General features: G+C 53.5%; 3 protein-coding genes across 10 annotated transcripts in view; 1 reads left to right on the top strand and 2 right to left on the bottom strand.

The window, feature by feature from the left end:
• Window positions 1-413: 413 nt before the first annotated feature.
• ZBTB47 (zinc finger and BTB domain containing 47) lies at window positions 414-12,002 on the bottom strand. Of its 2 annotated transcripts, none has more exons than XM_034956200.3 (6): window positions 11,852-12,002; window positions 6,732-8,288; window positions 4,931-5,078; window positions 3,437-3,552; window positions 2,624-2,879; window positions 414-2,328 (listed from the first exon to the last, which is right to left on the bottom strand). In XM_034956200.3, the coding sequence occupies exons 1-6, from the start codon at window positions 11,852-11,854 to the stop codon at window positions 1,967-1,969; spliced, it is 2,442 nt and encodes an 813-aa protein (XP_034812091.1). In that variant the 5' UTR covers window positions 11,855-12,002; the 3' UTR covers window positions 414-1,966. The 2 variants fall into 2 exon arrangements, with proteins under 2 accessions (XP_034812091.1, XP_054965700.1); XM_055109725.3 differs by having other exon boundaries at window positions 2,624-2,768; window positions 11,852-11,985.
• Window positions 11,875-25,070, top strand: LOC103784584 (uncharacterized). Its single transcript, XM_034956213.3, has 2 exons — window positions 11,875-12,553; window positions 24,681-25,070. The coding sequence occupies exon 1, from the start codon at window positions 11,929-11,931 to the stop codon at window positions 12,307-12,309; it is 381 nt and encodes a 126-aa protein (XP_034812104.2). The 5' UTR covers window positions 11,875-11,928; the 3' UTR covers window positions 12,310-12,553; window positions 24,681-25,070.
• The window catches only part of NKTR (natural killer cell triggering receptor), a 50,142-nt gene continuing 42,788 nt past the window's right edge, over window positions 17,804-25,157 (bottom strand). For 5 of the 7 annotated variants that reach the window (XM_034956191.3, XM_034956195.3, XM_034956194.3 and 2 more), the window contains 4 exons: window positions 23,955-24,050; window positions 23,154-23,210; window positions 22,546-22,650; window positions 17,804-20,648 (listed from right to left, as the gene is read on the bottom strand). In XM_034956191.3, coding sequence (XP_034812082.2) covers window positions 20,561-20,648; window positions 22,546-22,650; window positions 23,154-23,210; window positions 23,955-24,050 — 346 coding nt within the window. In that variant the 3' untranslated portion in view covers window positions 17,804-20,560. The remainder of the gene's footprint in view (window positions 20,649-22,545; window positions 22,651-23,153; window positions 23,211-23,954; window positions 24,051-25,157) is intronic. The other 2 variants (XM_003809286.7, XM_063602268.1) reach the window with 1 other exon arrangement.

Below are 25,157 nucleotides of genomic sequence, written 5' to 3'. Positions count from 1 at the left end.
CCCACTGGGAAAGATCAACTTTTTTTGGGAAAATGTGAGCCAGCTCCAAAGAGCTGCCAGGCACTGGGACTAGAGATTAAAAATAGCAACAGGGAGGGGGGGACCCTGAGGACATCACGGAAGCCCAAAGATCAAGGAGTGCAAGGAAGAAAAAGAGCTACAGTAAAGCAGGAGCCTGGAGTCCCCAGCCTTGGGGTGGGGGTCCTGACCAGAAGCCTTCTTCCTCGGGGAGGGGCGAACCTTCTCTCCCCCAGGACAGCAGGAGCGCCTGAGCGTACGTCTACAGCTCCAACATCAATTGGGCAAGGAAGCTGCTGGCACTGTACCCTCCAAGCCCAGAGAACAACCAGGGTGGTGTGGCTTGGATTATAAATCCTCAGATCACTCGGGCACCTTGGGCCTGCCCAAATCTGTACAGAATAAAGTGCTTCGTTTATTGATGATTAAAATGTCCCCAGCTCCCTGCCCCAGTGCCATGGGCCTCATAAGGTCAGAGGGGTTCAGTCCCCCTAACCATTCCCCTGGGGCCCAAGCCTCTTCCCACTCCAGCCATGCTGGGAAGGCAATAGTGTCGGGGAGTGGTGGGGGTTTAAGGTGCAAAGAGTATAACAAACAAAACTGTATAAACACAATAGGAAAGAGCTTAACTAGGAAACATGTAGCTTATGGAACCTTCCTCCCCATATTAAAGGCAGGAATAAAGACATTAAATGACAACCAAAAAGGGTTTCCTATTAGTGCTAGCCTCATGGGGGCAAGCAATTGGGTCTAGGCTGCGCCTCCCCAGTCCCCCCAATCCCCCGAGGGGCCTGAACATGCAGGCTCCTTTACCGGCAGTGCTATGGGCGCCCCACCCACCGGTGCCTAGGCCCAGGAGGGACGAGGATGCTGGAGCCAGCCAGGGACAGGTTGTGGCAGGACCTAGAGGGAGGATAAGGCCTAGAGCGGGCCTTTGGGGGAGCAGAGATGGACACAGCCACACTTGTTCCTTCTGGTGTGGGATATATGGCCAGAGTAGCTGGTGAGGAACTGGGGTGCTCTGTGAGCAGCCGCCCTGCCCCTGCCCCACTAATAGCACCTTGAAACCCTACCAGCACTGCCCAAGCCTCATCCTAGGACTCTGCCCCCAAAGCTGGTGCTGCCAGTCAGCCTGTCTGCCCACAGAGGGTCTGGCTCACAGCGCTGTGAGGCACGGCAGCTTCTGGGGACATCTCCAGGACTCAGGACCCTTGGTGCCACCTGGTGCAGGTCAGGGATCCCTGGGCCTGCTGGCAGCAGAGTGGGTGGGGAAGGCAAGTCCCTGGGGTCCAGCCCCTGCCTGCCCCACTCCACACAGTGAAGCACTGGTCTGCAGTCTCTGCACCTCGCCATCCTCCACCCCCCACGCTCACCCAGGTCCAGTCTCAGGCCCTGCCTCAGTGCTTGCGGCTCTCAGACTGGGTCTACACCTCCTCAGGGGTTGTGGGGGTGGCACGCCAACTTCTCCCCAAACCCTCCAAGATGAGGAAGCAAATTAGGGGCATAGATGACATGGGGATAGGCTGCTGAGGCTGACCCAGGCTCCAACTGGCCAACCCCTCTGGCACAGGCCTTGGCAGAGGGACTGGCCACACCTGCTGCCCAGGCCCCTTTCTTTCTGCTGCAGACCCCCAGCACCCCCCTCACCTGGAGGGGAGTGCTGTAAATAGTTTCTTTTTCCTTCACTTCCAAAAAAAAAAAAAGTAAAGGCTTCAAGGAGTCACAGAAAGGGGGGGCACTTGGGAGTGAGATGCCCTCCACCAGCTCTGGGGCCTGCCAGCCTGCATACCCCTCCTCGTCGGGGCCTCAGGCAGGGTACATCCAGCCACTTCTGGAGGTGGAGCAGGGCCCAGGCCCGCACTGCTGTGCTCCCTGGGAAGGCAGTGGGTCCCTCCTGGAGTGGGCCCTGACTCCAGGCCCCAGCGGGTGCACGGGTGCAGCTTGGCAGCTAGTTGTTGGCGTTCATCCTCCCGCCGGGGCTGGCAGTGGTGGGGAAGAGCGGAGGCGGGGGCGGCAGGTGGGGCGGGGGCGGCAGGGTCTGGGGCAGCCCCGGGAGCAGGGGCAGTGCGTGCGCCTGGGGCTGGGTTGGGGGCAGGCCCGGGGCAGCGGGGACGCCGTCGCTGGCCAGGGTGTGGCTGACGCGGAAGCACTTCTCCTTGTGGGCCTTGAGCATGTTGGAGAAGCGGAAGCGCTGGCCACACACGTCGCACGGGTACGGCTTCTCGCCCGTGTGCGTGCGCCGGTGCCGCTTCATGTTGGGCCGGCTGGTGAAGCTCTTGCCACAGATCTCGCAGATGTACGGCTTCTCTCCTGGGGGTTGGGGGTGGGCAGCAGGGCGTCAGTGAGGGGTCGCCACACCCCAGTCTGGGGCCAGCCTCCGTCTCCCATGGAGCCATAGTGGGGCCCAGCCCTGGCGCTCTCAGATCCTCCCCGACCCTGGGGCATTTTGTGCCAGCCTCACCCAACCCTGGGAGGCAGGAAGCATGGGTAAACGGAGGCCCAGACTTGAGAAGGGGTGTGGCCAAGATTATTCCAGGTGTCCTGAGCGGGGCTGAGAAGGGGTCCCAGGCCCGGCACCGAGCTCCGTCCCCAGGGGCAGCCGCACCTGTGTGGGTCTTCATGTGCTCATCGAAGTACTGCTTCATGTTGAAGTCCTTGCCGCACCATTGGCACATGAACTGCTTGTGGCCAATGTGGATGCTCATGTGTGACCGCAGCTGGTACTTGTACTGGAAGCGCTCATTGCAGTTCTGGGGGTGGGGTTTGGGGGTGAGGCCCAGGCACAGAGCAGAAGAGCAGCCTTTGTGGAGGAACAGCTCCCCTGTGGCCACAGGGCCAAGGAGGGACACACTCAGGGGCTCCTGGGCAAGGAGATGGGGACATGAGGGCAAGCCGAGGTGCATCTGGGTGGGCAGTACATGGGCACAAGAGGAGAGGCCACAAGCACCCAAGGCTTAGGTGGGGAATGGGGGTCGGAAGTGGGAAAAAGCCAGAGAGTAGAGGGAGCCCCATGCTTAAGGCACGAGGTCCCTCATCCTTCCTCCTGATCAGACGCCCAGTCCCTGCCCCCACCTCCCCACCTGCAGCTCTGTTGTCTCATCTGAGCTCCAGGCCTGGGATGCTCCTGAATCCGCCTCCCCAGAAAGCCTGCTCCTGGGGCTGTAGCCCACACACACTTCCCACCCTGAGTGTGTGGGGCTGGGTTGGGGAAGGAAGGGCAGGATGGGAGTGGGCCAGAGAAGAGTAGGGGCTGGGTGGGAGTGGGAGGCAGGGGCTGCAGACCTCAGAGGGCAGGGCTCTCTCTTTCTGGACACTACATTCCACCCCCTAGCCCTTTGTTTTTCAGCAGCTGTGCTCCCTGATTCCTGCCCCTCCCAGGTGGCCCCTCGGGCAGGCCAGGCAGGAGATGGAAGCTCACCTCACATCTGAACGGCTTCTCCCCTGAGTGCTGCAGTGAGTGCACCTTGAGGGACATGCTGCGCTTGAAGGACTTTCCGCAGGTCTCGCAGGTGAAGGGCATGTCCTTGGTGTGGGCTACGAGGTGGGCACCAGGGCCATCATGTTTTACGGGCCTGCCCAAGCACCCCGACGTTGGGCCCAGACCCTGCCTCCTAGGGCAGCCCTGTGCCACCACCCTTCTCTGGGGCTGGCCTTATACTCTGTCCCAGGACCTGTGCTGATTCCCAGGAGAGGCCCCCTGCCTCCATGGCTGGGTCTCCTATCTGCTCTGAAGGTCTGCCTCAGACATGCTGGGGCTCTGTGGTTCTTTAGCCTCTGGTCAAGGGAAGTGGCCAAGGCTGCCTTGCCCCCAAAGCTTCAGGGAAGGATGGAAGGTCCCTGGGTGGACCTGGCTTCAGCTCAAATCCTGGCCCGACCACTGGCTTCCCACTCAGTCTCTCTGGGCCTCCGCTTCCTCTCCTATAAAAAGGGACTCATGGTGGTCCTGAGCTTCAGGGGTGGTGGGCTTTATAGGGGACATATGCAGAAAGGCCCTGGCCTCAGGCCCTAGCCAGCAGTCTGGAGGAAGTTAGCTGCACTCCTCCCAGCACCCACGGATAGGTGAGGACTAACAAACTCTTCAAGGATTTGGTAGGTGGCCACTGGAGACAGAAGGCTCACCTTCAAGCTCACAGACACCAGTCCTGGTTTACCAGCATGCTCCTGGCTGAGACCTAGGCCGCAGGGTCCCAGCTTCCAGTCAGTTCATGCTGGAGGGCCCCCAGCACTGTCTCATGGAGAAAGGGATTAGGACCTGGCCAGGGGCTCACTGTCTGCCTTGGCTACCCCTCCCCCTCAAGGCCCAGACTTGGAGCGGGCAAGGAAGGCAGGGCTGTAGGGACATGAGACTCTGCCAGGCCCACATACAGCGGGTGGGCAGCCTTGCCTGGGGCAGTGGAGTGGCCAAAACACACAATTGGGGGACCTCCTTACTGTGTCCAGGCATGAACCCTGAGGGGAGGCTGCATTCAGAGAGGCCTGAAGCCCTATGAGGACCAGAAGGTAAGAAAGAATCAGAGGCACAGCTGTCATCAAACTGACACAGGGCCTGTACCAGCCCATACAGCACTTTGTATAATTAGGAAAAGGTATTCTTTTCCCTGGGTGGACACGAGCCCATGCCAGGATGCACAGCCTGGTTAGCAGTGTGCCAGCTTGATTCCGGTTCCCACCTGCCATCTTGTCCAGGCACCCTTGTGCAATGTGCAGCCTGCCCAACTGTACATGCCAGCCCTGGCCCCAGAGCCTGTCCAGGCTACACCTGCCACTGGAACCAACCTCCCCAGGCCTCCTAGCTGACAGGGGCCTCCTCACCCCTTCACATTGCCCTTGGATGTGAAGTCTTTCCCATCCACCAGCCAGAAGCTGGTCCATCTCTATCCTCCGGCTCCATCCCCCAGTGGCCCAGACTTACCAACCATGTGCTTACGCACATGGGCCATGGTGTAGAACTTCTTCTCACAGATCTCGCATGAGAACTTCTTCTCTGCGTAGCCGTGCACAATCTTGTTATGCTCATGGAGGGACCAAAGCTTCTTGAAAGCTTTGCCACATGTCACACACTGCAGAATAAGAGGACTTGAGGCCCTGGGTCCTGAGTCCCCAGGGTCTTGGACTTGGGCAAGCTACTGCCCCCGTCTGGCCTCAGTTTTCCCACTTGAAATATGCTGGAGAGCCCTTGATGCCAACAGCCAGCCAGCTCTGATGTTTCTAAGGTTGGGGATGAAAACTCCTTAAACACCCCCAAACACACAGCCTGGTGTCCTCCTTCATCCTTGAGTTAACTAGGGTCAGGGGTCACCTCTTCCAGGAAATTCCCCACTCTGGGCTCATTTCAACAAGGGCTTCCAAAGGCATCACCCTTTGTCTGTCTATAGAGGTAAGGCAGACAACTAGCTGAAGGGCGCCCTCTGGTATGGAGGCTACACGCAGAGATAACAGGTCCCACAGAGTGAGCCATTATCACTGCTGCCTCCTGCTGGGACCTGTGCCATGACACCATGAATATCGCCAAGAGGATGAGTCCCAGAGGCATTAGCTGAGGAGGACAGCAGGAGGCTCAAGGTCCCATCAGGCACAGAGAATGGTGGGGGATCTTGGGGACCATGTCCCCCCACTTGTTCTCCTGGACCCTTGTCCTGCCCATCTATGCAGGACACCCCACAGGGATGGAGGCTAGGCCAACGCTTGGGCAGAAATTGGTCAGGGTACTCAGGTTGGATGGGGCAGAAGCTTCTTTTTCCTTCAGGAGGGAGACTCAGGTGCGCAGCAGTTAGAGCATCAAAGGGCAGCCCAGCAGGCGGGCAAGTGGGCACAGGTACACAAGGGTGGGGCAGGATACCAGGTGACCCCCGGGTAACACTTTCTCCACAGGGCACTGCAATTAGCAATTAGCGCAGGCAATTAGCACCCACCTACCTGCTACCTTTCCCCCTTCTCCTGGGCCAGAAGAGGTGAAAACCACCCGTGGGAGCCTGGCTGGCCCTGTGCCACCCCACCCTGAGAAGTGAGGCTAGCACAAACAGACTCAGGCTGGCTCAAGGCCCAGCAGCCAGCTCAGCTCCCCTGCTTACCCCAGCAGCCTCTGCTCTTCCCAAATTTCTCACCCAATCCCTTTTTCCCAGGCCCATGAGAGCTGGCATCCCCAAAGAGCTGAAAGTGGGGGCTGCCTCCTGCTGGGCTGCCCCCTCCTCCATACAGCACTTTTGTGGGAAGTGGAGGATGGCATCCCTCTGGGCAAACCCCTCCTCCCATTGTGTGCTCACTTGCTGCAGTGCACAACCTGTGAAACTATACACAGTGGCCCTGCTGGCCTTCCTACAGCCCCAGTGTTTGTTAAAACCCCGTCTGACTCATCCCACCCAGAGTGGCCTGTCTTCTGGCCTTGTCTGCTCAGACAACTCTCCACTCTCATCCTCCCAAGTCCATGTGTCCCCTTTGTCCCTCTGGCCAAGGGTACTGTTTGTTCCAATCCTCTGCACATCTCTTCATGCGCCCAACTCTATCCACCTCTCCCAGGAAGCTCGGCTTGATGTTACCCCTGAGCTCTAACCACCCTGAGAACTGGGCCTGGGCCAGCCTGTCTGGGGGCTAAGTCTGGTCTCCGCAGACCACCTAGGTAATGCAGTCAGCAAGACGCTGGGTGCCCAGAGCCCAGTTATGGCCTAGCCCCACCTGGACAGCCTCTGCCCTGCCCCCAGCCACGTGAGGCCCACCTGGATGTTGCGCTCGCAGTCTGTCTGCCTGTGCAGCAGCAGCTCGCTCTCCAGCAGGAAGCGCTTGCCGCACTGGTCGCAGATCTGCATGCGGCTGTGGGTCACATTCATGTGTTTCTCCAGGTACCAGCGGTTGTTGAAAACTCGTGGGCACTTCTGGCATGGATGGTGCTGCTTCTCCTCCAGCTTCACCTTGGCCCCCAGCCCATCAGTGGCTGGCGGCCCTCGGGCCGATGCAGAGGCCACTCCAGGGGGTGGCTTTGGCCTCTTCCCACCCCGCCGCCCAGCTTCTTCAGGTTCAGGGGTACCCCGGCGCCGGGTGTTCTCCCGGGACCGTGTGGCCATGTGACTGTGGGGAGGGGGGTCTGCCCGGCTGCTTCGGCTTCCCCGTGGCCCCTGCTTGCCCCCAGCCTCCCCCTCCTCCCCCTCCTCCTCCTCCTCAGAGCTCTCTTGATCCTGCTCACTAGGCCCTTCCTCCTCTTCCTCCTCCTCTTCCTCTTCCTGCTCACTGTGCCCGTCCTCCTCCTCTTCTTCCTCTTCTCCCTGACTGCCACCCTCTTCCTCCTCCTCCTCCTCCTCCCGTCCACTGCCACCACCTTCCTCTTCCTCCTCTTCCTCCTCCTCCTCGTCGTCCTCCTCCTCCTCGTCCGAGTGTCTCTGCAGCCCGTCCTCCTGGCCCAGAACCACGGTGGCCGGGCTTGGCCCGGCACCTGGCTTCCCCTCTGGCCCCGTGGACACGTGCAGTGTCTGGTTGTTGAGGTTCACCTCCACGATGATCTGGGACTGCTCCCTGCGGCTGTAGGTGCCAGAACCCCCAAGCTCTTCCTCCAACTCTTCTCCACCCTCCAGCTTGCACAAGCTGGCTGGGGGCCCACCGGCCTCCTCGACACCACCCTCCTTCTCCTCCTTAAAGAAGGGCTGGGCTGGCCCAATGGTGGCAGGCACTGTGCCACCAGCAGTCCCTGCCCCGTCCTCAACACGCACCGAGTAAGGGTCAGGGCCCTCACGGGCATAGATCTTGGGCAGGCCTGGGGTGTCGGCCTCCTGCTTGATGTCACAGTAGTAGGGCGGCGCAGCTGGAGTGCAGCTGGCAGCCGGCTGGGCCAGGGCCACAGTGCCCGGACCTGGTGGGCCTAGAGAGCGGGCGTCCAGCAGCTCTTGGCAGGATGCAGCGATGTCAGCCATCTGCAGCAATGAGGCAGCGCTGAGCACCTCGTGGACGTTGGCCGCGTTGACCAGCAGCTTGGACGTATAGATGAAGTTGAGGATCTGCTGCAGGCCACCAGGTGCCAGTGCCTCCAGGGACAGCTCCACACGCTGCAGCTGCTTGTTCTGGGTGAAGAGTGAGTGGAAGAACTGGCTGTAGGCGGCTAGCACACCCTTGTGTGCCGGAAAGACGCTGCGCTGGGGCACCAGCACCAAGTCCACGTCGCAGAGGTCAGGCTGGAAGAGGCGCTGCTCGTTCAGGCGGCCCATCAAGCAGGCAAAGTGCAGCGCCACGTCCTCCACCAGCGAGAACTCAGCCGCCGGGGAGTCAGTTGTCTTCTCAACCAGCAACTGCGGGGACAGAGGGCACAGGAGTGGGTCAAGGCCAGTGGGCCCCTGCCCGCCCTTCCCCCAGCACCACTCCCAGCATTGCCAGCCATCCAGGAGGCAGCCCATCACTTGTGGCTCCACTTTACAGCAACAGAGCCGAAACTAGCAAGGAAGGGATTCAAGCCTGAGTGAGCTGCCTCAGAGCTCAGGCTCCACTCATGACCCTCTGAGGCTGAAGATCAGGTCCTGTCACTTTTCTGGGCCTCTGGGTCATCTCCTGGGAAATGGGAAAAGTCATCCCAGGAAGGGAAAGGGAAGGAAAGGGGATGAAAGAGAGACCACAGTGACCAACCATCCAGGTTTGCCAGGGACCTGGGCATTTTCTGGGGTGCAGGGCTTTCCGTGCTAGAACCAGGACCATCGCAGGCACACTGGGACCAGGTGGTCACCCCAGGAGGGCCACAGGCATTCCTTCAGCATTTCCTCAGCCCCGTGGATTCTCTCCACATATTCACTCACACATACCAATAAAAGCAAGCTTGCCCAGCCCCAAACACCTCAAGAACAGAAGCCGGGCTCACTGCTCACTGCCCGGTCTCTGGCTACAGAATCCAAGGGGTAGCACCTGAGGGAACCCCTCATTGCAACAGCCATGTGGCTGCTGCAGAAGTTGAAACCTGTGAAGAAATCCAGGCTCAGGGCCTATACCTTCTCCCCACTCTGGTCCTGCTGCACTGCCTGGTGAGGTCCCCTCATCACAGCCAGGGCTTGGGCCAGGCTGCCCCCAACCCCTGCCTGCAGCCTCAGGCCTAGCCCCCAGCAGCTCTCTCTCACTCAGGGGCTCTGCAGGGGTGGAAGGACACAGCTGTGGAACCTGCCTACCATGCTTGCAGGCAGGAGGCCCCCAAGGCCTGCCCCAGACCCTTTTCCCTGTAGACCCCCAGACCCCAGGTCAGGTACGGTCCATGTCCACAGGCTCTGGGAAAGCCCTGCCTTAGAGGCCACACCATCTGGGGCTTCCAGAGCCCTAGGGGAGGCCCTCAATGTCTGATGGGTCAGACTATCAGGCCTGTGGGCCACATCCAGCACCTGTGAATTGCCTGGAATAGAGGCCAACTCAGTCACCCCCAGCTCTACCACAGCAGCCTCCCCAAAAGGTGGGCAGCACAGACAGGCAGCCTGCCCAGTCCCTGCATGAGGACTATCGCACGTGATGTGCAGATGTTGTTAATATCCACCAACCACCAGCCCAGCTGGACCAGCACCACTGGTTCCAGGTTCTGGCTCTCCTCAGGGCCTGCCCAACCAGGTCTGAGCCTCCTGCATTCGGGAGGTACCTTGCCACAATATTTTGATGGCCACAAAACCATCAGCTCCATAGCTGTCAGTGCCTCCCTGGGGACCCTGGGATGAATCCTGGCCCCATTCATCCACAGCCTACCGCCCCCCTTCCCCATGCCAGGCCTTCCATCGCCAGGACAGCAGTGGGTAGGCTGGGATTGGGCAGGGGTGGTGGTGGTTGAGCTCCACTTCTCAGTCACCTGAATGAGAAACCTACCGTGGGCCTCAGGAGGAGCCTCCCTGAGCCACCAGGGGCCACCTGTCTCCAGGCCTGCCCTGGACCCTGCCCCCTACACCCAGCGGCCAGGGCAGCAGCCATCCTGTGTTCCCTCACATCCCAGTCTGGCCAGGCCCCTGGCCAAGGCTACCATCTACCCCTTACCCCAGCCAAGAAGCCATCCATCTGCCCCTCTGTCCCAGGCTGTCCAGGCCCGGCCAATCTAACTGGGACGTGGCACCAAGCCCCTCCCATCTCCCTCCTCTGACTCATTCTGATTCATCTTCTGGGACCAACCCCTACTACACAGATGGAGAAACCGAGGCTCAGAATGAGAGGGTTCCACAGTCCAGAGCCCCTGGACTCCCAGCTCTGCTAAGACCACCCCTTCCTTGCTAGACCCCACATGGCTGGATTTCTGAGCCTTTAATGACTTAAAAAGCGAGAATATCCCGCCACCTGGAGACCAGCCGTGCTTCCCCACACTCACCACTATCCCCTCTACCTGCTCCCTCCTCCCTAGAGCCACTGCACCTGCAGGTCAGCGAAGGATCAGGGTACAACTTGGGTTGCAACAGGGGCTCCTTAGGGCCTCCAGGGGCCAAAGAGTGGCAGGAGAAGTGGCTTGTATAAGGGCTTGCTGAAGCCAGGCCTGTTGGGGGAAGTCCACCCCAGGCAACACAGCCCCAGATCTCTCTGCTCTCCCTTTATGGAATGCCCTCCACTGCCCACCTGTGCCCACCTGCCACAGGGAAAGGGCAACCTTCCCATGTGCACTTAGGCCTCTAGGTCAAATGAGGCCTGACTTTGGCCCTCTGGCCTCTCAGCAGGAAAGGAGGGGAGTGCTTTCTCAAACACTCCATTGCTAAGGTAGTACTCTCAGCCAAGGCAGCACCATCCTTGGCCCTTGGGGGGCCCTAAACCTCACGACCTGATTGGACTCTCTTGACTGGGCACAGAGATGCTGCCCAAGTCCACAACTGGCAGCCCCTCAGCAGGGTTCAGCCACCCCCATGTCTGGCCCCTCCCACACAATGCCCACCAGCTGTGCTGGCCTCCACAGCCAGATGTGCTGGTTCCCGGAAGCAATGCGTGCCCCTCCCCATCCGGCTGTGCCAGCTGCAGTCCAGGTCACTCCAGCCTAGCTAAGATGCAGGACCAGGGAGGTGGTCAGGTACTCTGGTTGCCAGGGGGTTTCATGCCCTCAAACCCTTGCCCCAAGTCAGGCTGGGGATTGGCCAGGTGCCAGACATCTCTCCAGGCTGCTCACCCAAGTCAGAGCCTTCTACACCTGAGGGGTACCTTGCCTCACTGATGAGAAGCCTCATCTCTCTACCCTGCCTCAGAGCCTCCCTGGAAGGCCCCATGATGAAACCTGGGGAGTCCATCTGCGCCCCGCTCCCATGTCAATTCTTTCTATGCTGGGCAGCAGTGGGTGGGCCCAGACTGAGCAAGGGGGCACAGGCTCATGACCTCTAGGCTCCTCCTTTTGGTGAGGGAGTGTCCATGCCAGCCTCCTCTGTGCACTTACCTCCCCTCTTTCCCTTGGAAATAGACCCAGAGAGGGCGGGGGATCTGCCCAAGGTCACACAGGAGTTGGTACGGGAGCTCTGGGTGTCCTCCCACACCCCCTTGGCCCGGGTCATCCCGAATCCCCAGGCAGGGCGGCTCCAGCGCCCACGTGGCCCAAGGCCCAGGCGGGAATCTGACTCCCTCTTCCCCCCATTACCCAGCCCGAGGGCGGCGCCGTCCGGGCGCAGGGGAGCGCCCCCCTTCGCCGGTGCCTAGCAAGACCTCAGCCTCGCGCGCCGGCGCCCCCACCACAGGAATTTAACCCCCTCCCCACCGAGAGCAGCGCCACAGCGCCGCATTCCCGGCCCGCGGGACCCAGCAGATGGAGCCGGGAGACCGGGGGAGGGGGGAAGATCCCTCCAGCCCCTCCACCCGAGCCCGCGGGCCGTGTGCCTGGGAGGTCAGAGCTGGCAGGTGGGCGGATAAGCGGGGGGACAGGCAGGGCCCTGCGTACCATGGTGCCGTGGCGCTGGGGGCTCACAGGGCCCCGCGGGATCGCGCTGCCCCCGGCGGCCAGGCCAGGGCCGCTCCATGAAGCGCCGCGCTGGGGGCCGCCCCCGCGCAGGGCCCCGCGACCATGGCCCCCGGGGGCGCGGCCGGGCAGGCGGAGGCGCAGGGCCGCGGCGAGTCCAGCGCCGAGCAGCTGCGGCCCCAGAGCCTCGGGCGCGGCGGGCGGGGGGCGCGGGGCGCCGATTGGAGCCCGCGCGTCAGCTGGGGCCGCCGTCTGGACGCTTAAAGGGCCAGGCCGCCTGCGTGCCGGCGGGGGGCGCGGACACGCGTGGTGTGCGCGGTCCCCGTGCAGCCCGCCCTGCCGCAGGCTGCCCTCCACCCCCAGCCCCAGCCCCAGCCCCCAGCCCGTCCCTACTGCTCATATCCGAGCAGATAGACCCCGGCCCCACCCTCCCGTGCTGAGCCTCCTTTCTGCCGGGAAGTTCGTCCGGGAGTCAAACATCGCTGCCCTCCGGTTGCGCCACGGAGGGGGAGCCAGGATAGGAAGCTGCCGTGAAATCAGGAAGCTGAGCGCGCCGGGCCCCGGATCCGATCAGAAAAGGCTTCCACCCGCTCCCCTGAGGGATCCCACGCTGAGGGACTGAACCCCGCACCCCAGCCGCGCTCACCACCCCCACCCTCTCGCCTGGGCTGCTCTGACCTGGGGGTGAGTCTGGGGTCCCCAACTGGTCCAGTCCCCCATCCCTATCCCAGGGCGGCGCAGGGCTCATTTTGCTCTGTGCCTCCAGGACTTGGCTCCAGTGGACCCATACCTACCTGGCGGCCTCATGCTGCATAGGGCCACCCAGGGCAGGAGATTTAAATCCCAGGACTACAACTGCAGCGATCAAATCATCTAAGGTGACTGGCCCAGGGCCAGGAGACAGAGGGACCAGAGGAGTAGGGACCAGAGGCCCAGGCCCCACTGTGCCCCTCTAGCCGTGTGACCTGACCACTGCTGAGTGGCCCCCTTGCTCAGCCTCTGCTGGGGAGATGCAGCCAGGCTTGCGGAATGCTGCTCTGGCATGGACACCCGTGGGGGCAGGGGGCTGGCTCTGTTGGTAGGAGGCTGTAAAGGAAGGCCGCCAGGCTGAGCAGGCAGCAGGGTGGGGACCACGGGGCACTAGACCTGGCAAGGTCTGGATGGTGACTGGGCCACCGTTGTAGAGGAGAGGCCTCTGTGGACATCCCCTACTCCTACCCCAAGCTCACTACTGCCCATCCTGGGTCACTCTCATGTTGCCCCCATCCTGATATTCCACACCCCTCCCCACATATGTGCGCTTGTGTTTACATACAAGTCCATGTCCAGCTGCAGCAGTATCTCCTGGGTATGTTGTCCTACTCACGAGTGGGCAGGAACTCTGGCGCTGGCTCAGGGTGACTTGGTTCTAGGTGCCAGAGGAGAAATGGAGGAGATACCAGGGTATTAGGCAGGTGCCGTGAAACAGCCTGATGGTCTGTCCTGTAAGATTGCAAGGGCCTCCTCCCCCACCCCCACTCTCTGCCAGAATACAGAGGGCCTCAGGATAAGGCTATCCCAGAGCTAGGGAGAAAATGTCTCAGGGGCCAAACCTGGGGCATCTGGAAGCCCCTGGCAGCTGCTGCAGACATCCTGTACCTGCATGGGTGCACAGACAGCTGGCCCAGCTCCCAGAGGCCCCAGGTTAAGGCCAGGCCAGAGCAGCTTACAGGCTTCTGACCAGCTAGCCCGCTGAGGGCTGCCTTCTGTCTCTTCCTCCCAGCCCACTTCCTCATCTGACTCACAGTGGATCCTAGCACCGGCCCAGGAGGTAGTTAGGGAGGGGCTGTGTGCCCATTGTTTGGATAAGGACTCTGAGGCTCAGAGCGGGACAAATCACTTAGGCATCAGCATCAGGAGCCAGGGGAAGGGGAGGTGGGGAGAAAGGACCCCTCCACGGGCTGGAAGAAGCCTGGCAGAGAGAGCTGCATGGGACATTGCTAGGCCCACTGCCAAGCCAAAGCTTGACAGAGGGTGTGGCCAGCGTGACTGAGGTAGTGATGCTGGCCCTATGGGGCCTTGTTGGGGCCTTAGCTCCAGCAGTCAAGCTGCAGAAAGGGCTGGAGGTTGGGTGAGAAGGGAGGGGACAGGTGGTGGGGAGGCATTCAGTCTCCCTGAAGGCCTCGGCTGTTCCCCTCTTGCTTCTCTGGCCTGCAGCTCATCAGCTGGGGAGTCCCAGGGCAGAGCCTGAGCTCTGTGAGCAGCTGTGGGCACCTGGCAACACTGGACCTGGCAGGAAGGAATGGTTTGAAGAGCTGTCTGGTGGGCCCACAGGGCTGCTCAGAGCTGAGGCTTGAACTTGAACATTAACTAGAGCAATGAGGGAGTGAAAGGGCTTTCCAGACAGAAAGCCTGCAAAGGCCAGGAGGTGGAGACAATTTAGCATCTGCAGGGAACTAGAGGGGATTTGGTGTAGTGGAGTCAAGATTCCTATCGATCAGGAGTTGTCTGGTTGGTGGGAGTGAACAGGTGGAGCTAGGCAGAGGCAGAATTTCTCTCTTGGTCCTGATGAGGGGCATGCAGTAGGAGCTTCACTTCAGGGAGGTCAAGGCAGGCTTTCTGGAGGGAGGGACTGAGTTATTGGGGAGTTGACTCCTGGGCCAGAAATGCATGCCCAAGGGGTGAGTCAGGAGTCTGGAGATGCTCACCCAGCAAGGGCAGAGCTTAGTGATCTTTCACATATTTGGGATTGGGTCCTGATAAGGTCAGCAAAGCTATGCCCCTGCCTCTAGAAGACAGCTCATGGGTTTTCTCTCAATTTCCCTAAGTATCTACCCTCAGTGCTGGAGTGTCCCCAGGCTTGGTTGGGGAAACCAGATTCAACCCCACTGAAGTGAGAAAGAACAGCCCAGGTTGTGGGTATGCCTATGTGTGTGGGAACAATGCAGGACTGAGTCAGCCCGGAGGGCATGGAGCTGTGTGTAGCTCAGCCTGGGGAAGAGGGAGAGCAGAGTAGGCAATGCCAGAAAAATACAGGCAATGCAACTCAACTCGCACAGCATGGGGCCAGTGGGGTGGCAGGGAAGTTCAAAGCTACCCACTAGGCGCTGATCCAAAGCCCAAAGTTCTAGTAGGGCGGGAAAACATGAATCCCCAGGGTGTGGGGTGGGTTAAGGGTGGAGTTTACACCTGAATTCTGCCTCCACTGAACCCAGCACTAATAGGCTACAGCTGCCCTGGTTTGGGGGCCTCATGCAAACCGGTAGGTTGCCTGGTTCCCTCACAGAATAAACATCATGGCTTTGGCATTTCACGTCTCTCTTGCAGCTTCTAGGATCCTCTCCTGCCCTGTTGGTTCTGGGGGCCTTGGGCCTCTCCCTAGTGATTGAACCTGGCTCCACACATGAACCCTCTGGGACTCCTTCACTTCTCCTAGAGGCACCACCTCAGGGGCCACCACCTCTGAACCACTGATGTATGCTTGGTTTTCTAAATGTTTAATACACCACAGTTCTAGGAGGAGGAATCCCTAGCATCCATTTTTTAGATGAGCTGAATTATAGAGGTCAAGCAAATTGTCCTCCTTCCAGTTACCCAACTGGGAAGTGGCAGAGTTGAACTTGAACCCAAGCAGCCTGGTTCTGGCCCAGAGTCCTTAATGATTGTACCATAGCATAGTTGCTCATAGAAGTCCCCCTGCTTCTTCAAAATAAAACCAAATTAGGCTGGAGGCATCAAGGTCAGTGGGGACTCTTCTCAGGCTTTCTCTGGGAACCTGGCCTGATGGGAGATTTTAGTTGCTAAAGGTCCTAGGTGACCAGAGGTTGGTGAAGTGCCAGCCTATACACCCAACCCCTGTGGGCCAGGTCCACTGGGAGGCAGACTCGTCTGCAGGCTGGGAAGGGATGAGCAGCCCTGGTTGTCTCTCATGTCTGAGTGTGCCAGTCATATATACCCTCTTTCAGGGGTTTATGAGCCATAGGAGGCCCAGGATCAGGGCTTAAGATGCAGAATGCAGGTGTTTGTCCTGAGACCTCAGGTCACTCCATTTGTTGTTTCTCAGACAGGGTCTTGCTTTGTTGCCCAAGCTGGGCAGAGATGCAATCATGGCTCACTGTAGTCTCCACCTCCTAGGCTCAAGTGATCCTCCCACCTCAGCCCTCTGAGTAGCTGGGACTACAGGTGTGCATCAGCATGCCCAGCTGCTTTTTGTTCTGTTTTTGTCCTAATAGTCTTGCTATGTTGTCCAGACTGGTCTTGAACTCTTGGCCTCAAGCAATCCTCCTGCCTAGGCCTCCTAAAGCACTAGAAATATAGGTGGCCACTCCTTTTACCCTGATGTCCTCAAGGCTCTGGGCTGAAGAGACGCAACCTTCTCCAAGCTAGCCTGGGTTCTGCAGGCTGTGAAGCTCAGCTCAGTCTAGGGAGCTGGAGTTTGATGGGCTATAGTAAGTGGTGGGTCTGGGGTCTCCAAGAGGCAGCAGGCCTACCTGGGGCCTTCTGATTCACAGTGAGGAGTGGAGGCAGCAGCAAGGGAGCACTATCTCTACCTTGTACTGAAACTTTGAAAGAAAACAGACCACTAAAGCCTCCTAGCCCTGTGTGTATGTGGCCAGGGCAGGTTCTCCTTGCCTTGCACTTACCAGGCCCCGACAAGCTTCCCAGTCTGTCCTGAGATGAACAGGTGTTCTTTCAGGGTACCCAGCGTCCCCCCTGACACCTCTGGACTCCTGAGGGGCCTTTACTGCATCAAAGAACTTCTCCCTGCTGTCTTCCCAGCTCATTCTACCACAAGGCCCTCATGGGCCTGCAGGCTCTTGCCTCACTGTGGGGAACAGCAGACTTGATTCTCTGTTCCAAAAACCAGAGTTCTCTGGAAATCTGAACCCAGTCCCTTTCACCTTGTGAGGCATGGCTTCCACATCCTTTCACCTGACCACATTAGTTTGCAACACTCCTTCAAGGCTCAGCATTTGCCTTGAAAAAGTGAGTAGAGCCTCTTTTTTCAGTAGAGACAGGATTTCACCATGTTGGCCAGGCTGGTCTCAAACTCCTGACCTCAAGTGATCCACCTGCCTTGGCCTCCCAAAGTGCTGGGATTACAGGCGTGAGCCACCACGCCTGGCCACCTCCCGTCTCTTCTAAACAGTGATGCCCAGTTAGTGTCCATAATCTCTTGCAAGAGGGGCATTTTCCTTGAATTACCTTCCCGCCTATTTAATGCCCAGCTAATTCAGAAGAGTCAAGACCAAAGTCCTTGGCACATTTTCCCCCCAATACTGCCCAACTATCAAGTTTACCACTATCAGAACTTGATCCTGCATTTTCTTTACATTTTAAAGGAATGCATCCAGATTTGACAAATTTCAGGAGTTGCCCAACTAAGGAGTCCACTGTTAACTCAGTTTAAAAACTGAGTATCTGCAGTGAGAAGTTAACTACAATAAGTTATGTTGTATTCACTAAGAAAATAGACATTCCTTTCAGTTCTGAGGAGACAAAAGTTAATTGTACTTCCCCTGCAAATTCTTATGTGTATGCTAAAAATATCACCATGAATGTTTTCTCTGGGAGTGAGTGACATGTGCTGCACTGCCTAGTGCGCTGCCGTTAGGGAGGGAAATGTAGAGGCTGTAGGTAAATGGACTGTCTCTAGGTAGAAACTCACACATGGGATGTGACATATTCCTCCCTCAGCAAAGACATCTTTATGCAGGTCATTTTAACTGGATGACAACAAAGTGTAGAGGAAATCTGGATTTTCCAGGGGAGGAAGACCAAACATCATTAATGCTTACCTGTGTAGGTTAAAATCTCTGCCTGACATTCTCTCTAGCTCCACCTCCTACACCCACCACTAACACTCAGCTAGGAGAAGAAAAGGAGGTGCCAAAGGAGATGAGGTGTCTTCACTGGCTGGGTCAGCAGAAAGATAAAACATGAACAGACTCAGACTTAGACTAAGTATATATTTTAATTTCTACAAGGTCCCCTTTCAAGTTTTAGGGAAATTTAACTGAAGTGTATACAAATTAGACATTGCTAATATGTACAAAAGTATTTTATACAGTTTTTGAACGATACTATTTGCAATAAACAGGATGTTATAAAAACAGTCCAATAATGCATTTCCTATTAAGAAGCACAATACACAACATAATTCAATTTTATTAAAAAATAACTTCAAAATGTAGAACAATCCCCTTTAGGAAGAAAAGCTATTTCTGTAGTTCACTCTGTCAGTAAACACACAAGTTGAACGCTGCAGCAGAGGGCTGTCCTTTTCCATGGAGAAAAGAAATGAGGCTTCTAGGGCCTATCTTTTCTGGATAAAAATTCCACCTACAGCTGAGATGGGCAGTTATTGCCTGTGGTAGGCAGAATTTGAAAATGCCCCTCCCCCTTTCAATGAGCTAATCTCCAGAACCCGTGAATATGATGAGATGAGACAGTACTCCTGCAATTATGTTCTATCGCACAATCAACCTTAAAATATATCTGTGGGCTTGAGCTAATCATATGCCCCTAAAACAGGAGGACGGGAGAGAGATATGAAGCATGAGAAAGAGCAGGAAGGCTGGTTTGAAGCTGGAGGGGACCACATAAGAAGGAATGCAGGCAGCCTTGAGGTGAGAGAGGGGCCTCCAGCTGAGAGCCAGCAAAGAACTGAATTCCGCCAACAACCTGAATGAACTTAGAAGCAGATTCTTCCCCAGAGCCTCCATGAAGGAATGTTGTCCTGCCAACCCTTATTTCAGCCTTGTAAGACCCTGAGCAGAGAATCCAGCCACACTGTGCCAGACTCATGAGCTACAGAACTGCTATGGGTGTTGTTTTTTAAACTGCTAAATTTGGGGTAATTTGTCACACAGCAATAGAAAACTAATACACTGCCCAAGGGTAACTTTTCTTAACCTAATTACATTTGGCAGTTTCTGCTTGGGTTCTGAATGCATTTTTTTCCTGCTGACTAGTAGTAATATTCTCCTTTGCAGGCAACTTTTGGAAACCTTTAATATAAATCATACTGTTTTGTATTCAGTATCCAGTATTGTTTGTTTGGCCTAAGTCCTGTTTTCTAATGTACTTTCTGTCTATTGAGCTGGCAAACAACTGACCACCTTACCCTGTTTTCATACCTTCTTTGGGTGATAGTTTTAATACATTCAAGGGCACCCTCCCTCCACCAAGGGTTGTCAGCTCCCTCCAACTGAGGGCTCTTTTCCACTTCCCAAATACACCAGACAAGGCCTGTGGTAGGGTGGTGCTGAGCTCAGCATCAGGCAATCAATATGAATTTCTTCTGCATAACTGGATTAAACTGGCACTAAGGTGATTAAGTACACTTGGGGAACAAATTCAAAGTAAAGATTAAAAAAAAAAAACCACACACACACACACACACACACACACTAGTTTTTACAGGTCCAATTATTTTTGGAGGAACCACCCAAAGCCATGAAAATATATAATTTATGCTATACCCTCTATCCCTCTTCCCCTGTCTCTTGCACCTGGGTCAGGTCACGCAAGGCTTTGAGTCAGCTGCAGGTCACAGTGGAAATAGGAAAAACATGCTGGTTACAACAGTTCAGCTGCTGTTGTGGTAATATCCTGTACTTGAAAGACTTGAAAGGAAAGCCCTGCAAAATGTCTCCAGGATGGTGGCAGTTAGATTTTTGATGTTACTTTTGAAGTCCATTCTTCACTCTTCCAGAGGCACACACACACAGCAGACTTGAGTGGCCAATATCTCTTACTGCCAATCCTGCCTGCTCCAGGGGACCCCAACCCACATCTGTACTTGAGAGAAGCCCCCCAAATAGTCAAAGTGAAGACAGCTCAGAATAAACCATTTTTGGTGCCAGTGATTTTTTTTGAATTTCATTTTTCTCTTTTATGGTATTTTAATATATGATATATAAGAGTAATGCTTAAAGACGCACCAAAAATTACCAAGCACCAAAGCATGAAGTAGAATTGTTTTTATAACCTAAACTTCTGATTGGTATTGATTAAAAAGAACATAAAATAGTAAGTCCTCAGAGACAGTGCAGGTATTTATAGTTAAGGCTGATTGATTCTTCCTAACCTTGCCCACAAGCCTGAGGTAATACAGACTGTGTGGGATGTATGATGACCACTTTCCTAATCCTGTGAAGTATCAAAGAAGTTAGGAATGAATTAAGAACCCCAGAGCCACTGCCTTATACTCCTGGTTACCAACAGTATCAATTCTGGGTGGTTTGTTTTTAGAGCACATATGTACAAGACTCTATGTAATCAGTATATAAATATTTGGCCGCCTTTAACAGTTCTCCTTCACAGTTCTATGCTTGGCAGCATATATGCTAAAACTGGAAAAACAGGCAAAAAGAATCTGTATTCTAAGGGATACGTAAGATAGAGTGAAATAGACTTAAAATAATATTGCAAATTATACATAGATAAATTTCACGATTTCTTGATTCAAGAAAATGAAATTCATTTCCATAGTTGGCTACTGTAAAATGTGGCATAAAAATATTTTTAGGAGACATATCTGTATTTTAAATTCTTCTCCCCACATGTAAATGAACCAGTAACAATTAAGAAGTGTCTATATTTGAAATTCACCTCTGATATTGAAATAGAACAACAGACTGTCATTACATTTCTTAAGCTAAGTTGCCAGATATTTACAAATAAGATATAATTTGTATCCGGACGTTTTCAACTATATCTGCTGCTCTCACTGGGGCTCCGGTGATGAGAGTAACTTCGGTCACTTTCACTGTCAGAGCCATAAGATCTACAACTCCTGTAATAACAAAACAAAATATATAAAAACCTTGTAACTGTAAAATCTTTGAATTCCTCTTATAGCTTGTTTTTTATATGAGTGGCTTGAAAACATCAATAGTGTTTTCAAGCCACTCATATAACTGATGCACTATTGATGCAGCATAACACAGAGGTAGGGTACTGACTATGGCAACACCATGGACTTTTCTTTTTCTTTTTGAGATGGAGTTTCACTCTTTTTGCCCAGGTTGGAGTGCAACGGCATGCTCTCAACTCACTGCAACCTCCACCTCCCGGGTTCAAGTGATTCTCCTGCCTCAGCCTCCCTAGTAGCTGCAATTACAGGTGCCCGCCACCACGCCCAGCTAATTTTTTGTATTTAGTAGAGACGGGGTTTCACTATGTTGGCCAGGCTGGTCTTCAACTCCTGACCTCAGACGATCCACCTGCCTCAGCCTCCCAAAGTGCTGGGATTACAGGCGTGAGCCACCGTGCCCGACTCACACTATGGACTTTTCGAAGCTGTTTTAAATGACAAGTTGTAGTAATGTCAAGATTAAGATAAAATAAAGAAACATCACATCTTAGGAAATTTGTGTGAAATTCATTCATGCAAATGCTGGGACCACAAAAACAAAAAACCAATGAGCAGAATAGTTTCCCCATATTACCCAAAATGAGTATCAATATTTGAATAGATTACCTGAGAAAAGTAATGGGGAAAAGGTGCACAAATAGTTTCATTCAAGGAATGGAAACCAAAATGGGGTCCAATGAGGGGTGGGGGTGGCCCTGGGCATGAACAGGACCACTGGGATATTGAGTCAAGAGGACCTGGTCATGGGTCCCATTCAGTTATTTTGAAAAACATTCACTGTGAGCCAGGCATTTTGCAAGATGCTGGGAACACACACACACACACACACACACACACACACACACACACAAAACCAAGTATAGTTCTCTGGGGTTCAAGGACAGAATAGAATAGTCAGCAAGACAAGTAATTTAGGAGCAAGGGGAGCCACAGTAGGAGCAAAGGCTGTCTTAGAGGCACATGGGAGGGACTGTATCCTAGGATTAGGCATCAGGGAGGGCTGCCCAGGGACAGTGGAGATCTGCAGGGTAGATGGGAACTGGCCATTTCAAGTGGCAAAAGGGGAGATGGTGAAGAGGACACGTGTGTCTCCAGGCAGAAGGAAAAGTCCCAACACTTTAAAGGAGGGAAGCCAGAAAGAGTGTGAGCTGGAGTTGGTGCTGAGGAGGCTGGACCTGATCATGAAAGCAGTAGGGAGTCCTTGAAGAGTTTCAAGCAAGGGAGTATCCAGATCAGACTGATATTTACAAGCATCATTGCAGTTGCAATGGACAGGGGAAGGCAAGACCAGAAGCCACCAGAAAAGGACAGTACAAAAGTTAACATAAAGACTTTTGCAGAAGCCAAAATATGTTAAACATAATACATATAATACATAAAAAATGTATTTTACTAAATAATTGACAACATATAAACCTCAATCCTGCTGCTGAAGCAAATGATATTATGTATTTTTTTATTTTAAAAAAATGAGAAACTGGCTACTGCTAGCAAGTAGTTCTATTTAAGCAAGTGGCCATGGTTTGGGTGGCCTTCTTTCTTTCCAAAAGAAAGGTCTGTCCAAGATATGTGAATATTTAGAAACCCATTTTAGATTCAAACATTAATAATAACCAACAAATATTACCTGGCAACTCTTAATATAAAAGCCACTTTTAGTGGCTGCTTGTGGGTTGTTCAGATTTAAAGGAAGAAGTATTTCTGTCCTTGGAAGATTATACCACTTTCTCTTCCACTAGCAGCCCATCACCCTCCCACATCAAGTGCCCACCGTGGCCTACAGTGCGATAAAGGACGATAAAGGAGAGAGACCCACCTGGACCGCCGATTATAACTTCTGCCTCGGTGGTAACTGTCACTTCTCTGGCTTCTACTTCGACTCCGACTCCTGCTATAGTAGCTATCGTAGGTGTAGGACCTGCTTTAACGGCAACAACGAACACTAAATTTTCCCACTCAGATACTTATATGTTCCTATTTCTTTTTAGGATCTCAGGAGTGTTCTAGCTTAGAACATGGGCACTAGGTGACAGCATGAGGATATATTTCCAAAACAAGTACTGGAAACATTTAACAATTGCCCCAAATGAGACTTACCATAATTAAAGAGAAAAATGTTAATTTCTTTTCTGCATTGAAAAATATCACAAAGTTAACGAGTTAGTTTGAACCTGGTGGATCTCTGTAGGCAATTATATTCAATAAATACCTGCCATTACAATTTGATATTGTCATTTTTGACACTGGAGTACAATGGGCCAACAGATAAAACTTGTCGAACAGACCTCATTTAGAAAAGGTATGGTTTCAGGAGACAAATATATGCATTTAGTTACTCAATAAAATACCACTTTGAACAAACAGTTTACAAAACAAGATCTTTCAGTTCTGCCCCACTGGTGGTTTCCCAATCCCTGTTCATACCTGGATCGACTGTGGGGATCATATGAGCTGCTCCTGGATCTGCTCCTGCTGGACGTCCTAATATTAATCACATGAAGGACCATCATCTTACAGATCAGGGCAGGACAGGCTATACCAAATATCTAGACATTTATTTGCCCATCAAGGTGAAAATACAGTGAAATCCCACAGCTACATTTGTTTTGTTTTCATATCAAAAGTATATTGGATTTTTTAAAAAGCCTATTGGATTTCATAAGATCAAGTTTTATGCAGTTCTTCTCTGAGATGCATATAAAGTCACTAGGGAGGCTCTAAACTAGGTGGAGTTAGGGGAAAGGTCTGTACAGGTAGGACCTTTGTAAGTGAAGTGAAGTGACAGCAGTAGAAAATACCTCAGATGCCAAAGAGGGAAAGAAGCTAGGAGAACTAGAAATCTGGGGCCACCCTTCCCACCATATATATACTTCTTCCTCTTGGTCCCCTCTCTACAATCTTCCTATCCCAATCTCTAACCCATGTCAAGAGGTGAATGCAGATGTAAAACTTAGGTTAAGGAAGATGCATGTGGGGGAGGTGGAGGTAGGGGTCAAGGCTTCTTAAATATTTCTACTGCTCCACTTGCCTCACTCTGATAAGATCCCAACAGAGGAATAGTCAAGAATTCCACAGCTCTTACATAGAAAAAACTACATGAGAAAATAGGCCAGTAGTATATTCAGTAATGACATGATTCTTCTCAACAACTACCCCCTCTGCCTATGTAGCCTTAAAAAGCGGACATGATGGAGACCACATCACAGGGCGAGATCACAAGCTCACCTGTGACTTTTGTAACTCCGGTAGGAACTGCTCCGGCTTCTGGTTCGGCCTCTGCTGTACCATCCTCTGCTCCGACTTCTAGAGTAGCTTCTTGATCTACAATTAAAGCAATTGAAAAAATATATAATTATGTTGACTCATCATGATATTAAAATTAATTACTGGTAGGGCAGGAAGGGGAAAACACAACAAGAAGAAAGGCCTCTCACAAACTCCTCACAGTGGATATGACAGTGTCAGCTAATGAGGAAATCTCAAAACAATCATGGTTAAAATCAAACAGAAGAAAATACAGAAAAACAAGAAAAGATTGGCACAAGTATGTTCATAGAAGCCTGATTTATAACACCAATAACACTGAGAAGAAAATAAACCAAATCTCCACTAATGGTAGAATGGGTTAAAAAAAATTAAGGTAGAGATATATAATGAAATATTCTGAAGAAAATGAACTATAGCTACATGTTTCAGCAAGGATATATCTCTAGAACACAATGTTGAATGAAGAAGGCAAATGTAGAACATCTATATATATAAAAGTATTTAACTTATAAAAAGTGCAAACATAACATTGTATAAAGATAGAAACACTTGGGGTAAAGCTATAAAGAAAGACAACAAAATTATAACCAAAGTTTAGAATAATGGTTAACTTTGGGACATAGGTGTGCACCTAGGGGTGGCACTGGTACATCAAAGCTCTATTTTTTTTTCTTTTTTTTTTAGGAGTCTTGCTCTGTCGCCCAGGCTGGAGTGCAGTGGCGCCATCTTGGCTCACTGCAACCTCTGCTTCCCAGGTTCAAGCAATTCTCCTGCCTCAGCCTCCTGAGTAGCTGGGATTACAGACGCGCACTACCACGCCCGGCTAATTTTTGTATTTTTAGTAGAGACAGGGTTTCACCATGTTGGTTAGGCTGGTGTTGAACTCCTGACCTTGTGATCTGCCCACCTTGGCCTCCAAAAGTACTGGGATTACAGGCGTGAGCCACCACACCCGGCCCAAAGATCTATTTTTTAAGCTAGATGGCAGGTACATGAGTATGTATTATATAGCTTTTTATAATTTTATCATTTTTTATGTCTAATACTTAATAAAACAAGCAAAAATGTAAGCAGTACAATTCTGCCCCTCTGCATTCACTTGGCTCCCCACCCTTCTCCCCTACTTTAGGCCTGTCATTCAGGAACAGAACAATACCTCTG

The sequence above is a fragment of the Pan paniscus genome, chromosome 2 (assembly GCF_029289425.2).
Source record: "Pan paniscus chromosome 2, NHGRI_mPanPan1-v2.0_pri, whole genome shotgun sequence".
NCBI classification, from domain to species: Eukaryota; Metazoa; Chordata; class Mammalia; order Primates; family Hominidae; genus Pan; species Pan paniscus.
Note: the sequence above shows the minus strand (reverse complement) of the source record. Positions and strands in the feature narration are given on the sequence as shown.

Coding starts and splice junctions, on each gene's coding strand:
- ZBTB47 (XM_034956200.3), bottom strand. Junction 3,553..4,930: donor TGTGCGTAAGCACATGGTTG/GTAAGTCTGGGC, acceptor CCCACCTCGTAG/CCCACACCAAGGACATGCCC. Junction 2,880..3,436: donor AGAAGCCGTTCAGATGTGAG/GTGAGCTTCCAT, acceptor CTCCTTGCCCAG/GAGCCCCTGAGTGTGTCCCT.
- LOC103784584 (XM_034956213.3), top strand. CDS start 11,929: ATGAAGCGCCGCGCTGGGGGCCGCCCCCGCGCAGGGCCCCGCGACCAT.